The sequence below is a fragment of the Carya illinoinensis genome, chromosome 3 (assembly GCF_018687715.1).
Source record: "Carya illinoinensis cultivar Pawnee chromosome 3, C.illinoinensisPawnee_v1, whole genome shotgun sequence".
NCBI lineage: Eukaryota > Viridiplantae > Streptophyta > Magnoliopsida > Fagales > Juglandaceae > Carya > Carya illinoinensis.
Window position 1 is genome coordinate 7,968,211 of NC_056754.1, and position 18,800 is coordinate 7,987,010.

The 18,800-nt window shown below is 33.6% G+C and overlaps 1 protein-coding gene across 1 annotated transcript; it reads right to left on the reverse strand.

The window, feature by feature from the left end:
• Positions 1–531: 531 nt before the first annotated feature.
• Positions 532–3,990, reverse strand: LOC122303021 (cytochrome P450 85A-like). The gene is made up of 9 exons (XM_043114552.1): positions 3,666–3,990; positions 2,827–3,148; positions 2,569–2,718; positions 2,237–2,479; positions 2,063–2,149; positions 1,907–1,985; positions 1,312–1,418; positions 1,058–1,182; positions 532–944 (listed from the first exon to the last, which is right to left on the reverse strand). Exons 1-9 carry the CDS (start codon positions 3,851–3,853, stop codon positions 857–859), a joined length of 1,389 nt encoding a protein of 462 aa, XP_042970486.1. The 5' UTR covers positions 3,854–3,990; the 3' UTR covers positions 532–856.
• Positions 3,991–18,800: the final 14,810 nt, after the last annotated feature.

Sequence of the window (18,800 nt, forward strand, 5' to 3'; positions counted from 1 at the left end):
ATCCCATCAACCAAAGTTGGGGCTTCCTCTTTGGTAGTTCACCCATATATATATATATATATATATATATATTCCATTTTCTTTCTCAATTTTGACTACTTGTAATGATCATACGTGCTGGTTCAATTACTTGGTTCAAATTTGACAACATGCTTCTTAGAGTAGCTTGAACATTACTGATGCTCTCTTTCAACTCTCTCAGAATGTCACACCAGCACTCTGCAGAATTAGCAGGTCTCCTACTCTCGATGGGTACATTCATGCAGGTTTCAGACCTGTGTCTTGCGTGTTTTTGTTTTGCTTTTGGGTTAATGAGTCTTTCATCTATCTGAGAAAAGACAAGATTCATTGATTTATGTGCATTATTGAACTCTCCATGCAATTTCAGTTAGAAGGTAACTTAGTCCTGTGGTTCAAAGGCATTAATGGTAACTAGCATTCATAGTTGGGCCAGAGCAAAGCGACTTTATATGCACAATAAGGAAACAAAAAAGGCGGATCGTTGGATGCTTGTATGCCAGGTACTAGGAGTAGCAACAAGAGATATTTCAAGATACCTGCGAAACTTTTGTTACATTATCCCATGCTTCAACTCTTTTGATAGATAAGGAACACGAGATGCCGAAATCCTCTGTTTTTCTTTCTTGAACATTGCGTCTTTTATTCCTTGCTTTCTATTATCGTTAAACCTTATCTACAGCTAGAGCTGAAATTTACACATATTTTCTATATGGGATGGCAAAGTTATATTAGCCGAGAAATGGAAATTCTCAGTTTAACCAAATTCCTACCCGTTAGAACATTATTTTACGCTCATATCTATTTACTTTCTTACTTCTGTACGTACATGTCTGAGTTAGTAAGATGAGACCCTAATATGTAGCCCATTTGGTGCTTCCACTCTTGGAAACTTCAAGAGTTCATCACCTCCAATCTCTTCCCACCTGTAAAAGAATGATAAATTAAATCGTGTAAAGCTTCTTTTTTTACTTCCTTTGCGCAGTAGTATTATCGGAGAAGAATAAGGAAATGGCTAACTTTATGGGCCACTAGTTACCTGTATCTAGTCACCAAGTAGTGTAAGAAAGTGGAGACTTCTGCAATTCCCAGTTCTTTTCCAGGACAGAGTCTAGTGCCCCCTCCAAATATAAAGAAGTAGCCTCGAGACTCCAAGCTCTTATCCTGCGGTTCGCAGTCATAGTTACTTTGGTGGTCATTCATACCATGATTTCCAATCCCTCGTACATCAATATGGAAATTCTCAAATGCATAAGATAAGACATGAAAAATATAAATAAAACAGTTTCATACCAGCCATCTCCATGGATTAAAGGTGAATGGCTCCGGATATAGAAAAGGGTCATAATTAATCTCTCTTGTATAAACATATATTCTCCATCCTTTTGGAATCACAAACCCTGAACAAACAGATCAGAAGAGATGTGATTAACTCTCTCGAATCCACAACTGACATTGGTTGGAGTAGCATGCACTTGCAGAACACATGCCTAGTGAAAATAGTGACAAAATACCTATTTGTGGTTTGAAAAAAATGACATTTTACCCTTCCATAGTTTATCACGATGACACTTCACATAGCTTGTTATTTGTGAATGTTAGTTGCACCATGACATTTAATTAACTGTAGATTTTGACAGACACATATAGGTGAATCTCCGATGGATAATCCATCACTTTCTGAAATGCAAATTGACTTGTGGAACTCACCCCATGCTAGCTTTACACGGGTAAAAAGTGTAGTTAATATAATTAATTGGCAGGTAATCTGTGTTTCAGACTTATTTATTGCACAAGTGCCAAAAAGAGATGGCAGCTGCAAAATGGTTTCTTGAGCCCCATAAAAAGTTCAGTTTATTTAACTCAGCTTTGACTCTTTTCAACTCACCATTCAGTTCCATATCTTTAGTGGTTTTCCGTAAAACTCCATTAACAATTGTTGCTAATCTTGAGGTCTCAAAGATCACCTGCATGAGAAAAAGCAGACCAAATGAGATTTTATAATAATATATATTGTACTGGAAGCCACGATTTAAATTCTTACCGCACGAGTAAACCTCATCGACTTAAGGTCATTCCAATCGATTGGATCCTCGGGCCTTTTCCTTTCTCTAATCGCCAAATGTTCTTGCTACAAATTTTAAAAAGATTAATTCAGCACTACGAGCAAGATATACTAGAATATTAACATTCGTAACTGCATGTTGTGATCACTTACTCTGAGTTCTTCAAGAGCTCCTGGATGATCATGGAGATACTTGACGGCCATCATGGAAGTAGTTGAAACAGTTTCATAACCGGAATACACAATTGTAATTATTTGATCAATTATCTCTTCATCAGTGAGTTCGTATCTGTTTTCATTTCTCATAAGGGAACCAAGCATATCTTGGTGGGTTTCTTGAGAAGTTCTTCTTTCCTCTATTAGTTGCCTCAACATAGCTATGATATTTTTCCTCGCCTGTAAGAAATTGTGAAGGATGGGAATCATACCAACAATTTCCATGAAAGACTATATACTGAATGAGAAAGTACTATTAAGCAACTTACCTGGAATCCCCGACGATAATTTGTTCCCGGAAAGTTAATAGGCAGTGAAAGTGTCCCTAAAACTAGCTTAAAGAACTCAGTCATGAATGGTTGGAACATTGAGCTGGATTCTCTACCGGCAATCTGCTTAAGGGATGAGCAAAGAGCCATCTGCCATAACATAGTTGGGCTAATGTTCATTAAAAGAAAGAAAGAACCAGCGCAAATTAGTAATATTTCCTTGCCTTAAGGAAATGGGATTATTGTTGTGACACAAACCTCTTTGGTCTTTTCTTGAATGTTGATGATTTGGTCATCCCAGTTGCTAAGGTGGCTTCTCATGAATTCATCAGTTTTTGCCAAAAGCTGGTCTCTGATCATGGTGGGGCTTATGAGCGAAAGCAATGCCCCTCTCATGTACTTGTGGGTGGAGCCATGAACTGCTGCAATGTTGCATTTCCCCAAGATATCCAACATGGACCGTGGGTAGCCAGGAACAAGGCCTTTTGCCTCATTCATGAGGATGTACCTGTTGAGCTCGGGATCCATGGATACAACGGTAGGGCAGCCAAGTATGTGGGACTTGAAAAAACTACCATACCTGCAATAAAAAACATCCAAAAAGAAGAATTTCAAGAATGATTAGTGATGAAGTAAAAAAAAATTAGAACGCCTTACTCGACTATTAATCGCTAAAATCTTTGAGAGGGTTCCTTTAGTCATGTAGGTATGCTTGTAGTTTCTCACAGGGAAACACTAGTATGGATTGATTGCTATACAAGCTCTTTAGACCATCTTTCCGGCAAAAGAAAGCAAGGAATCCCTTGTGTTTCTTAATGATACTTGCAAGGCTATTCTACAGAAGTAACTCCAAACCAAAAGCTCAATTCTACTAATAAATAAAAAGGGCATGCAGATGTCCAGAGGATAGACCAAACAGCTTAAACCTTAAAACCACTTGAATAGAAGCAGCAGTAACCGTCCAAAAAAACAACCCAAGATAGAAAGTACGGAAATAAAGTAAACCAAAAGCTTCCTATCCGCTAATGCAATATGACACAGAGATACCCTGTAACAACCAGCAAAGAAAAAAACCCCAAGTGAAGAAGAAGAATCACCTTGCTCGCTGGTTTTTCATGAAGTTCGGGCCTTGTTTAAGAAACTCTGTAGTCTCTCCAAATACCGGCCAGCCCATTGTACCTGGAGGCAAACCTTTCTTCCTGTACCTGACCTCATTCCATCTCAGCGAAGCAGAGCAGATACAGAGCACCAACACCACCCCAAGAACTACCATTAAAAAAGCCATTGATGCTCTCAAGAAGAAGCTCTGCTGGTACTCCACGAACAATTGTAAATGATATGGGCGTCTATAGTTTCAGTTAACCAGAAGTGTAGATATATATAATGGGTCTCACCACAGGGGATAGAGAGAGAGAGAGAGAGTGAGAGAAGGGAGGGGGGGGGGAGGCCACATAATAAAGCACGTCCAGAAAATTAAATGACAGACTTGTGTTGCTTTTGTGTTTCTTTTGTAAGTCATTAACTAAACATGGCGATTCTTTTCCAAAAAAAAAAAAACTAAACATGGCGATTGACTGAACAACTAGTTGAAATCGCAAAAGAAAATGGAAAAAATTAATAATCTATGAGCACTCAGACTATGGCGGTAAATGAACCATTCTTATTCTATTTGGTTAAACTCTAATCAAATTCGATTCATAAAAGAAAAAAAAAAAAGAAAAAAAAAAGTCATTTATAAAAGTTGATATCCGCTTAATTTGTAAAAAATATCTATTTAACAAAATTCAACTCGACCAGCTAAAACTCATTAAGACCTGTTCATTTATACTCAAGTCAATTTATTAATTTGACTCGATTAAAATTTATTTATATATTAATAAATATATGTATACACTTATATATACATATATATGTTTTAGCTAATAATATAAATATATCACTTTCATAATTAAATATATAATATGTAATCTAATTACTTATGTCTATATAGTGAATATACTACATAAGTATATTTTATAATTTGTATAATAATTAGTTGATAAAATTTAATAATTCTATATATTAGTATATGATAACCATATATGAAATAGATATATACTATCATATTAAGTGTATGTATTAATAATAGATATAAGCATATAATATATTTTTATTATGGATAAATAGTAACTAGTTAGTTGTATATAGAACAAATTCGAATTCAAGATCGATTTGAGAATTTAATTTATCAAGTTGAGATCAAATAAAAAATAAAACTCGAATATTTTTAGTCGAGCGGAACTCGACAAGGTAAAAACCTGCTCGGCTCGACTGAGTATAGCCTTTTAACTATAACCACTCGGCAAACTCCCCCAATAACTTTTCAGAACTTGGAAAGACGGCTTTTCAATTTGCTTATTTTTGGGGTGATTTGTGTAAAATGAGCGGAATGAGTACAGAATTAATTGAATATTGAGCTTTGTACAGTGTAAAAGGTAAGAAGAAAGGTGACTAAAATCTGTTACGTAATTTAAGGCAAGAAGATCGGGGATTACAATCGGTACAACTACTGCCAAACATTCGCTGAAAATGTCTATCATTAGCACAGGTCTGTGATCGACGTTTCTTTCCACAGTTGAGACACCTTCCAGCTTCGCATGGTTTTCTTGATTCTAGGTTCCTTGAATTCATAATCTTAGAAGAAAATTGTTATTTAATATTATCATTCTTTTATGAGTAATGATATAGTCATGGACATTTTAAAAAAGTGTAGAGTGTATTATTAAAAAGTTAATTTCTTGATATAGATAGCATGTTTATTCATATTTTTTAAAATGAATGTATGCTTTTTTTTTTATTTGTTTAAAGAAGAGTTGAAAGCCACCCATATAGCAGTCTCATTCCAATTTTATTAATCAGTCATAATTTATGGCGGAAGAATACCTTGATTACAATTCGAGACCTGAGGGCTATAAATATCAAAATAAAACCAAAACTCAAGCCTTAAAAAACCAAATATATAATCTCAGTCACAATACAATTGGCACTAAGAAAGCAAAGGAAAAACTGCAAAGCAACAACTTGCAAGAAACAACTAGCACAAACATAGAGTAAGAAAAAAATTAACCGAGTGCAGAGAGAGACATACCTGGAGATCAAATCAACACCTATAACACACTAGCAACATCTTCAAGTTTTTCGTATATAAGGAAAGCCTCCTCTGTCCAGCTGGATATTACCTCTAATGCGAGCAGACAGCTTGGATAAAGAAAACCATGAGCCAGTTTGACCTTTAGCACCCATTTTAGCAAAACCATCAGCAACCGAATTACATTCTCTATAGCAGTGGACATGAGAAACATGAAGCTGAGCTAGACAACTCTGAATTTTATTTCAATAATCTTCCATGTACCACAGGCCACATCTCTAATTCCTCAACCATTTAAGGACTAACATGGAGTCAAGTTCAACTTCCACAAATAAAACACCCATCAAGCCAATGTGCTGAAGCCTATGAAGTAAATCAACTATGCATCGTTATTAGAATTGTGCCCAGTTTCAACTACAAACCCGCAAAGCAGATCACTTTTATCATCCCGAATAATGTCTCCTGCACCAGAAGGACCCGGATTATCAAGAGAACAACCATCCACGTTCAATTTAACCCAACCCTACTTAGGAAACTTCCACTTGACTGGAATAACTCTTTCCTTAACTCTTTACTCATGACATTTATTGGCATATTAAAGCAATGTAAAACACCTTTATCGTGCCTAGTGAGCAAGTTAACATCCTTAAGCTTTAACTCAATCCAAGAGACCCAATATTTGATAGAACACCAAACCTGTTGGACCAATTCCATCAAGCCTTCCATCCTGGCCTTACAACGACGTCTCTATAAACGCCAAGTCATGATGATCGAAAGAAGACCTAGTAATTGACCCGGGCAAGTAGAATTTTTTGCCTGCCTATACCAACACTCCACCTGTTGTCTCCAAGAACAACCTTTACTCCAAGAAACACTGAACATATACGCCAAATTTTTTCAGCAAAATCTCCTCTTGTAAGACTATGATTAAGATCTTCATACTTAGAATTTGAGCAGCAATCGCATTGGGAAGCAATAGGAATACTTATTTTGCGGATTCTATCATCCACAAGAAGATAATCATGTATGGCCTTCCATATAGTAATCGACATTTTTTTTGGGAGGAGCAGGATGCCAGACCCATTTTGCCCAAGAGAAATCTGGGTCCTTCGTGCGAATACAATTTCACGCACTTTTAGTAGATAAATGCCCGTCAGTATTAGAGAGCCAAATCAAAACATCCTTCCCATTATTATCTCGACCCAGATGCAAAATAAGTTCTTCAGCTTTTTGATGACCAACCAACCGAGTAAAAAGCTCTATATTCCAACCCAACCCAGATTTGCAATCTTCCAATTTAAGGTTCGGCATATCGGAAATCTAAATATTATCGCAAAGAGGGGCATCATGCCAAAAATGAAGTTTCCCCTCCCGAACTTTCCATTTAGGATTAGCTTGCACTAAAGTAATATTATGCAAAATCATCTTCCAAGGATCCACCATAGAGATATGTCTATCACCAACATATTTAGCATGAAAATAATTGGACCAAAGAGAAGTACCTTGAAAAAAGTTCCAAGCTAATTTCATGTTGAGAGAAGATTGCACATCTTGGAAGCTACGAATTCCCAACCAACCTTCCAAGACAGGCTTACAAAAATCCACCCAAGAACGCTATTTTTTCTTAGCTTAGCCATCTTTAACACCCAAAAAAAGGTGCTAATAATTCTTTGAAATTTCTCAATCACAGCATTAGGCGTCCTTAAGATAGAAAGGCTATGCACATGAATGCTTTGGAGTATATGTTTAATAAGAATCAAACGCCCCCCACTAGATAACAATATGACTTGCCATCCCTCCAATCTGGACTGAACTTTAGCAATCAATTCATCAAAGTGAGCAATTTTCAATCTTCCTGAAATAATAGGAACTCCCAAATGATTAAAAGGAAATCTTCCTTCTATAAAACCAGTGAACCGAATAAGAGCCCGACATCTAGAAGTAGAAACCTATGAAGAGAAAAAAATAGAGGATTTGTTTTTACTCGCTACTTGCCCTGACCGCTGTTCATACTTATTCTTTTTTTTTTCTTTTTTCTAATCAAGCATGTTATATCATTCAACACATCATTGATAGCTTTTAGAGAAGCCTTGCCCCTATTACAGAAAAGCACCATATCATTTGCATAAAGCAGGTGTGAAATAATAGGGGTACTCCTTAGATGATAAAACGGAACGATCTTAACCTTATGAACCTGCCTTATGCAGATGATATGGTGTGGTATTTGCAAACTCTATGACTATAAATATTATTTCTCTTCTTTTATTTATGAGAAGTAGTATTTGATCAAGGCCTGTACACGTACTACACATATCCACATGTCATAATACACATAGCATAATTTGATTTGTAAGATTTAAATTTTAAAATTTATCTTCCAAATAAAATATATCACGTAGATGATATGAATGTACAAACTTTTAAATAAAATTATTCTTTATATATTATCTTTTCATTATTTATTGAGGTGACATCAAATAACTAATAAGTTAAAACTAACTATTAATTTTTTCAAACAATTGACATTAATCCGAAGATGATAATTTTAATATATGTTCAAACTACCGGTTTGAATATGGAAATAAATGTAAAAAAATTCAGACTAACGATAATAAATATTGCAATACTTAAATCTTTTTTTTAAACAAAATTGTTCTCTTATTTTCTTTTAAAAAATTATAATTACAATATATAACAAGTAAAGCGACCACGATGAAGATGATCTATTTTCCTTAAATCATAGAAATCAGAAGGATGGTGGTAGGTTTTTTTCTTAAATGTTTTTTTTTTTTTTTAATCGGTGGGAGTTAAATACGTAGAACGTCTACCTCTAAAACTAACTATGATGGGTGCTGGTGTTTTCCAGAAAATGACTGGGGATTTAACATTAATTTACTTATATGATATATAAAAGAACCGGGAGAAAGACTCTAAATATGTATTAAAAAAGGCAAAATATGTATATCAGTATATGTCACTAAGTATAAACAAAAAGAAAAGATTTTTTACATCACTTAAAATATTTATTGTAAAAAATATAAAATACGTTATTAATAAATAATCACAATTATTTTATATTTTTTACCATGTATTTAAATGACACAAAAAGTTTTTTTTTTATTTTTTTATTTTTGTTTTTAATAAGTAGAGGCACATGAACAACACCGTACCTATGCATTTGGAGCTAAAAGAAAAGGCAGTCATGTCCTACCCAGTGCTTCACATGTCTGTCAACAAGATCTGCCCATGGAATTAGAATTACAAGAACGAGAGAGAGAGAGAGAGAGAGAGAGAGAGAGAGGACGGTGGTTCCACTCCAACTCCAAGTTTGATAATTTGGACTGGTTCGATCTCATAGCAGTTTAATGCTGTGTACTGTGATACAAGACCATACCGCCTTTTTGCTATTGACTTTTTGACAGTTTTTAGGTTAGAGCCAGAGGTAGATGCATCGAACTTTGAGGTCCCTTTTGCAAAATATGTGGCAAAAATTAAACCAGGGCATATCCCTGGATTGTGTTTGGATGTCGGGATTTATAAATCGAAGCATTTGACAAAAAAAAGAAAAGGAAAGAAGGTATTAACATAGACTGTTTGATATGAAGTTTGATTGTATAAATTACTGATGCAGTTGAACACTGGTGTTGCTCAAATCTGAGTAATGTTAAGGTTTAAATTAATTAATTTTTATTTAATTTTATAAATTATCTCATCTTATTTTAATAAATTAATATTTTTTAATTTTTAATTTTTTAATTTATAACTTTTTTATCTAATTATTATTAATCATTATAATTTTTCTAAACTTTTAAATAAAACTTAAAAAATAATTATAGTTTTATCTAATTTCATTTCATTTATATAATTGAACGAGACCCTAATCTTACGATTAATGTAGAACCTAACTTCATGACCATCGTTATGTCATACGTAATACAAACGTTGCATGTTGGTAATTGGTAGACAAACAATATGTAAAATACATTTCCTTTAGTAATTATTTTAAAAGTAATTGATAAATATTTAAAAAAAACAATTGTTTTTATAATACATCTTATTATATATGTTAATAATATTTGTGCTCTTGAATATCAAACACATACCCTATATTCTATAATATATATTTCAAAAGATTTTACAATTCAAAAATAAGTAAACACAATGCATGTATGAATTATGTAATATTAAATATTATTGGTAGATAATGTACTTAATATTAAATAATATGGGATGTATTTTTCTCACTCTCTCAGAATTTATTGGTATGTGTGCAGAAGGAACATCTTCAGACTTCAATTGCTGAAAGCAATAAATACATCCTTATATGCTTTAATGAAGGGACAGCCGGTTTTTACCCCCAACCGCCCAACAACTAGCTCTAATGGGTACCCCTTGTCAACTACTCCCTATGTTCCCCTTGGACTCGTTTAGATGATGTGATAAATTAAGGTGAGTTAAATTTTTTATAAATAATAATTAATTAAAATGATAAAATAAGTTTTGTAGAGTTTATTTAAAGATATTTTAGATGTGTTTAGATATTAAAATGAATTTAGATATATTTATGAGAAATTAAAAAAGATTATAGGTCTTCAATGTAAAGAAATGTTAATTTAAAAAAATTATAGGTCTTACGTGTAGAAAAATTTTGAATTGATCATGATGTTGAAGGCATAATTTGATAATTATGTATTTAAATATTAGAATATGTTTAAAATAGAATCAACTCATTCAAGTATTATAATAACTTGAACCCTAGCCTCCCATTCTGGAAAGAATAATGCTTAGGCCGGCTTGACTAGAATCTCACCTATTCATTTTTTTTAATTTTATTTAATGATTAATAAAGTATTTTTAATGAATTTGTAATTTTTTAAATAATTAAAATAATTTAAAAAAGAATTGAAAAAATGTATTTTATATTTATCGGTGGGAATGGTTGGGATACCTCTCAGTGGCCTTAGCAGTTCCCTTGAAGAAATTCTAATTAATAAGCCCCAAACATAAAAATAATAATAATAATAATAATAATAAATAAATAAATAAAATAAAAGAGGTATGCCAAGAGGGGAAAAGGCAATGGAAACGTTAATTTTGGCCCAAGCCAATGCCAAACCATACATTACTTGATATATCTTTAATGTCATCTATTTAGTGTATGTGAGTTAATTGTACATTGCCTAGCTTATGGAGGTAATTGTGAACATACGCCATACATTATCTCTGGGCGGCTCCGGCCGTACGTACAGACTACAGTATAAGATGTGTACATGTTGATCATCAGTCTAATCAACAGGTTATATGATTATAAACAGACATAGTTTGTCCTGTAATTTCTGTTTATCTCTTCTGCTCTTATTTTGTTTTTTGACTTCTAGTTGTTGAGGCCGATGGCTTGTCTCGAAGTGGAAAAAAAGGTGAATTGGATAGCGACATGAAGAAAGTGTCGATCCATGAAGAGATCCTTGGAAAGGGATTTGACACAAAAGATGCAGTCCCACTTTCGAATAATATTATGATGATCAATTACTATCTTCCCCCAAAATTTTATGTGTATTTATAATATTATGGTTTTTTCCTAAACTTCCTTTCATGGGGAGAAAAGCAAGTGATTTGTTTAATTATTAATGATATATGTAATTGATGTGACCTTGGAAGAATATGGTAGCTAGGCCGGTGAATTATGAAAGAGTCATGTATGCATGCATGCATGCGCGTGAGAGATCAGAAAGAGATCGATCAGAAGAGCTCATGATCTCAGGCAAAAAAATATATTTAGGGCCTTAGGCTATACAAGACGAGGTTTAACAAGTGAATCATTCCATAATTAAGCATGTCCGAAAAATATTATATGCTTGACGAATATCTACGTACGTTGACTTTAGAATCCAATGCTTGTGTTGCAAATGGCGTTGCAATCCGCATATACGGTGAGGTCTGATCGGCAGTTGCAGCACAGTTTGCAGATATTATTGTCTTTAATTTTCACGTACTAAGAACACTCAATTTAGATATATATTGCCGACAAAGCGATCAGATAGTGATTAGAACGAAGAAACTCCAAAAGAGAAGAGGCAACGAATATTACATACACAACAAACATATAAACATGATAAGAATATACATGAGAGGCAAAGAGAACAAGAGAGATATGGATGCGTCTGAATGATAGGACTTTGGCCTTGGATGTTAAAGGAGGTGCACGGAACTGCAGATACATACGGTAGGGCTAGAAAGGGTTACTCATAATAATGAGAGAGAGAGAGAGAGAAAGGGGGGGGGGGGAGGGGGGGGGGGGGGGGGGGGCACTGCATGGGGGGGCAGAAGGCAGAAGAGAGGGGGAGGAATGTCTACCCACACGCACACATGCAGCTCATGCCGATTGCTTTTGCCTCATCAACAACAATAATGATAAAAATAAAGTTGTGATGTACATTGAAACATCCATTAGTTGCACGAGGGCCTCTTTTTTGTTCTCTTGTGCTTTTTTCTGCAGAAGATGGGTACCATTCCCATCTACCTACCATTATTTCCTCTTAATCATTCATCTCTTTCTATATATATATAGTCATTATATATTATATTTATCAATGTTTATGAGTGGTGAATATTTTACACCAATAAAAAGGTGAATGTGCAGCAGCTTAATTGTCGTCTTTAGCAAATACAAATTATGTCAAGCCCTCATTTCTGCAGAAGATCCACTTTTTTCTGTAGTCGGAGATTTTGTCTCTCCCCCCAATCACCAACTCCATTCACGTTGATTTGTCTTCTTTATTAGTAGGCTAATCTCAATATGATCAATACCAGCGGTTTCTTATTGGTAAATCCTAGCCTTTTGTGAACTTTCCCATCTGAGAGTGCATGCATGCTGGGATTTTAGCCCGGCCATATATGATATTGGTGTTATCTATCTATCTTTTATCCCCAAGAATCTCTGGCAAAAAATTTGATCACTTGTCCAGACCGTGTGGACAGTTACAATTTTCTAAGGTGAGGTTTGACTGCTCGGCCTCCTTGTCACTTCGAATAGTAGTGAGGTTTTGATCTCTTCTGCATCTATTTTTATTCTTTTGTTATCTTGTTTGGATCCTGCAGAAAAAAAACATCAAAACCTTACTCTCGATCGGAAACAAACGAGAGCAAACTTATTTCTAATTTTACCCACCCAGATATCTTAATTCTAGTCTGCAGAAACTTAAGTACTGTATATTTATTGAGAATCAGCCTTCTTGAGACTAACAATCTCAGTTGCCAACTTCAAAAAGAATGAATAAAATAAGTTTTACAGAGCTGCACTAGCTCTGCACAATAGGAGGACCCCCTTCTTCTGGCTTGACCATAAAAGATGTCTGTTTCATTGTTTTTTAGTTCTTGACGTCTCTACTGGGAAGAAAAATATAAAAAAGAAATAGTAAATGCTCGACATCTTTATCTCTGCTGTGTAGAGAGAGAGAGAGTAGAAGGCTACCCATATGATGATTGAGTGCACGTGTGGTAGGTCTATCCACGTGCACCTGTTTTATTCACAGAATTGATTGATTTGTCTATGTGCTTTTCTCTGTTCTCGCTTTCTCTCTCTCTCTCTCTTTCTGATATTTCTTCACCTCCTTGTCTGTTTCCTAAACACTTCACCTCTTTCGCTTTCACCTGTTACTACCGGTGAATGGTTATCACCTTGCCGGTGTTACCCTGCTAAAGTAAAAAAAGCAGTCAAATGCAGAAGCAATCAGTGCTCTTATTAACTGCCATCCCAACCTTGCATACGATTAATCGTGTCATTTCAATGTCTTTCACATTCAATTCTGAAGAATGACGTGTGATCTTGCCCCCCTTAAATTACATACATATATATATATATATATATGTATATGCACACATCGATCCTAAGATTAATTAATATGATTCTCCTAAAATTGCCTCCATCAGATTCTTTATATTCTTTATATTTTGATACAGTGGCAGTACCTTATTTTAGGATGCCAATGTACTATCAATATTAGTTAATGGATAATATACATGTAATGTAAAATTCTCGTATATTTTATTTAAAAATAAATAAAATTTAATATTAAAAAATTTATTTTCGTGATTTTAAATTTAATTATCTTTTTAAATAAAATTAATACGTGAACTTACATATTCTTTAATGAAAATATCAATATTTTCTTTCCTCTATCCCCTTGATTGATTTTCGTCCCACTCGGCCTTTCTCTTTCGATCTCTCGAAGGCATATGATCCAATTCCACAGCTTTTGAAATTATTTAATTCGTAACGTTTTCAAATAAAATAATTGTTTCAAATAAAATAATTGTTTAGTTTCTAATTATTCGGTTTATGTTTGATAGTTGAAAGGAAATGATATTCCCACCAACAAATCCCACTGAGGATTTGTATTGATAGTTATTTTTTAATTTAATAATTAAAAAATTATTTTTAAATAAATTTGTAGTTTAAAAATAAAATTTTATTTTTATTTTAAATGATTTTACTTGGTATATATATAATCGCTTAAAATGTGACCTATGAATATTGATGCGATTGAAGATAATAAAATTAAGGATGAAATAAATTATATGATTTTTTTTATAAATAAATTGCAATATTTGCATGCATTTTATTATAATAGTTTCTTGACAAGAACCTAATGTCTTGATGATATATATATATGACTAAATTTTCTAAATAGAAAATCTAAATTAGATACCCACACCCATTATATAAAAAGAAAAAAAATACGTACAAGAGTTTCTCAAATATAATATTATTATTCCTATTTGCATGTAAAATTAAGGAGATCGAGCAGTACATCATGATAAAAATACGCTCAGGAACATGGAAAAACTATGGATACGTACGATCAAGGACGAGCTTTTATATATATATATAGGAAAAATATAGTTGCAAGCATAGTTGTGCACTAATCTGTGTACTAATGTGATGTGATTGGTCAAAAAGTAAATTTTATTAAAAATATTGTTAATTTAAATTTTAAGTATGAATAAATTAGTATTGATACACAGATTAGTGTGCAGCTGTATTTATATGTAACAAAACTCATATATATATATATATATATATATATATATATGGACGACGGCACTCATGATCAGATAGATTACGTACTCGATCTCGTAGGGTAACTCGTAGGGTAACTCATGCACTTTCAATTCTTCTTATCGTTTGCTTGTGACCACAGTCATGATGACGTTCGATCTCCGGCATAGGGAAAGTACATATGCATGCATGTGAATTATATATTAGTTATTTTCAAATACATTAATGCAGACGTGATCTTAACTTTTAATTAGCTTTTTAGTAGACGCATATGTTAATCTCTTATTTATTGCAAAATATATGTTTTTGTGGGTTAATTTTATGCCTTGAAGACTTATACCTGCGTACGTAAAGGTCGCAGTACTATCATGTCAATAGCGATCTTGCGTTTTTCTCTCTCTTCTCTCCTCTTTATTTTTCCATCTCAATTTGATCTCTTAAAACGAATACCATTTGTTTTATATGATAATGAGGAATATAATTAGAAGAATGAGACGAGAACGGAGTACTTTATTATCGGATCACTCGTGTCAATTCATGTCTATTGATCTCTCAATTAACTTGGGTTTTGAGTGGCTATATATTAGTACTTGTCAGCTAGCACTCGTGTCGAAATGACCTCAATTGGAATAAACTTTCAGCATGCACATGGATGGTTGTATGTTCTGCCCATACATGTACATGTATCTCAATCCAAGTTCACAGTTCCAATTTTGACTTACTCGACAAGTTGCCCCATGCATGCCAAAACCTCATACATTTTCGATCATGCAATCGCATTGAGGCGTCCTGACTTTCTAACGGTCTAGCTAGCCGTCTTAATATATGTGTATGTATATATATTTATATATGTAGAAGCCTCCACCAATCCCAGCTTAAAGTGACAGGATATCATTGATCTGTGTAAGGAATGCATGCTTCTCTCAGCAAGATCATCATCTGTTTTCCTTTGATCTTCTCTTGAGATCACACCAAAATAGCCACCATCTAATTTACGATAATCATGACTTGATCATACTGCAAGATCATAATAGTTCCTTCCTCCCTCCATCTCTTTTTTCAATGACCAGTAAAGGTAGGTATTTAACATCAATTAGTTTCTTTCGGTCTCAATATCTGATCATTATTATACCTTAATTAATGTGTAATTAATATATATTAGTGGAAACTAGTACATTGGTTTTTTAAATTTTAAACCGAAATTGATAGTCGTCTAATGCAAGAGTAAAGAAACGAAAAGAAATTAAAGTAATAACAGCTATATATTAAGATTTAAACTGTGTCAACTAGGGCTAGCTTTGCCCCCAGTTAGTGTGTGCTTCCAACCAACATTTGGCAAATTAAAGATTCTCAGCTTTTGGTTGGATCCAGTACTGCACAAGCTCGAGAATCCCCACACCATGTGTCAAGGTCCCCATTGCATTTTGTTTTGATACTCGGCTGCTTTGTCTTTGCTTTTGTTTCTTTCATTCCCACTTTGTATTTTTAATTCTTCCTTCTAGATCTTCCATTTAGCCCACAGCAGGTAACCTTATGCTATAAAGTGGAACCAAAACCCATGTGATCCGGTGCTTGCTCGGCCACAATGAGGTGGAAACCTAATCTCTTGTGGGGCTCCCCATGAGGCTGGTGTCGTGCAGCAAAGAACAATAGGCAACTAAACTACGTCCATTTGCATGTTACCCTCTCGTGGGTGTATCGTAATCATCCTTGGGATGATAGTGAACAATTGACAAGTCCCAGACAGTAAGTATGTAAGCGAGCGATCTTGGTACGTACTTCAAGATCAGAATACTACACTTTGTCATGCTGACCTAGCTAGAAATAGGCCAGGGACCAAAACCTAAAAACAACAGCTCAAGCTTCTTGTCTACACAGAAAGTCAAGCAACGTACGAAGGAGTTAATTAACCTAATGGGTGAGGAAAGGAACACAAACATACCCTTTATATATTTAACATTTTTGCTTCATAAATCTGACAAAGGAGTGTTCACTTTTTATGTATAATATTCCAACAGCCTTAATATATATAACATGAAACCCATTATTCTCGCACAAAGCAACATCGATCGAAGGCATATATATTATATGTTGGTAGTGAAATTATTAGTAGATTATTGAGGTAGACTTGATATCCTATATATATTATACAGCAATAATCTAATGATCATGATCATATAGTACCCTAGTACTCTAATTAGAATTTTCAATTTTGATTGGCCTCTCGATCAGAAGATTGCTGGCATGTGTTGGATTCCTTTTATTAATTATCCATGCCTACTCACATGCTTTCACCAACAGGTCCATCTCACGGGAAAATAGGCCACTAAAATAGAACTACTCAGTACCGGTATTACTGTTAAGTCAATAGTCAAGTCTCAAACCACGGGAGCTAATTTTTTTGACTAAATTGGAGCCAGAACGTCTTTTTGACCAGAGGGTTCTTAATTTCTTATTTTATGATCCGGTGTCTCATGAGTGCGTCTAAATTTCATCTTATTCGGTGAAGATTACATATATATATATATATATATGTATGTGATTGGACTTAAAGAAGTTACATTCATCACATGATCAATGTTTACTTTTTCTAATTTCCAATCTGAAGAATCTTTAATTAGGAACTACGAATCCTGGTCAGTACTTTTCATGGAGGCATATAATCGACCAGAAATCTTTTGGGTCTCCTCGATGAGATACTGCTTTTTATTGCAACATTGTGGAAATAGTACTGCTGATCTAGTACGTTTGACTAGATTCTTTTCTTGCATAATCTGATATATATATATATATATATATATATAGAGGTCCACAACCTAAAATTAATACATGTTCATTTCTGTTTAGGATAGAAATTGCACGTACATGAATAGATGGAAAGAAAGATCAGTCATCTTCGAGTACTCCCTAGAGCTGAGGTGACTCAGGCCTTGACGAAGCGGTCTACGTTGGTTTAAATATACGAAGTCGACTTCGGAACATGAAGTCGATATCGTTTTATCGTAAAACTTTTATGTAGCTATATATGAGGAACGCATGCAGTACGTGCACATGCAAAGCGCCTCATCCTATTCTCTCGGGGTTCGACCGGGGGAGGGCTAACTTGCGCATAACTGAATAGTTTTCTCATCCTCCCGTTCTTATAAGAGAATGTTATATATAATTATTTTTATATATTTTATTTATATTCTATTGATATAATTAATTATATTAAAATTTTTTAATATATAATTAATCACATCAATAAAATATATAAAAAAATATTACGTAAAAATAATTATATTTTTATTATATATATAATAATCCTCGATTTTGATAATAAAATTAACTAGTAACTAAAGCAGTACATGCATGTGCACCTTAAATACCCTCAATTATAGCACCTAGCTACCTGTTTTCTTTACGACCGGCCATATAGCTAATTTGACTAGTATTAATAACACTGGGGGTGAAAAAATAGTGCTAGAGGAGAATACAGCGAATAAGCATCGATAGAGAACAGGGATAGTTGGAATTGTAAAACCATTCTGTTGATCTTGTTTTACAAATCTATCACAATTAAAAATAAATAAATGAATTGTGATCAGACCACATGCCAAAAACCTATATATATATATATATATATATATTATATTATATTAATATATATGAGGCAATATTTGACTAGGGATAATAAAGATATATAGATGCCAAGAATTTACAGAGTCATCTCTCTCCGTGGCAATTGAGAGAGAAAAAAATCTATACAAACCTCCTATTATTTACGCATGCAATCACTATATACTATATTTTTTTAATTTTTATTATTTTTTACTTTTATCAAATATTTAATATATGAATAATAAATAAAAGAATTGAATTAATTTAAGAAGAATAAACTCAAAAAAAATTTAAAAAAATATTAAAAATTTGAAAAAAAAAGTAATGTGTGGAAATTGAGAAGTTGTGTAACATTGCTCGAGAAAGATCAATAATCTCATTTCTCAAAGAATAATAATATATACAAGTTTTAAATGCACGCACAAGCCTCTTACGCAGACATTTTAT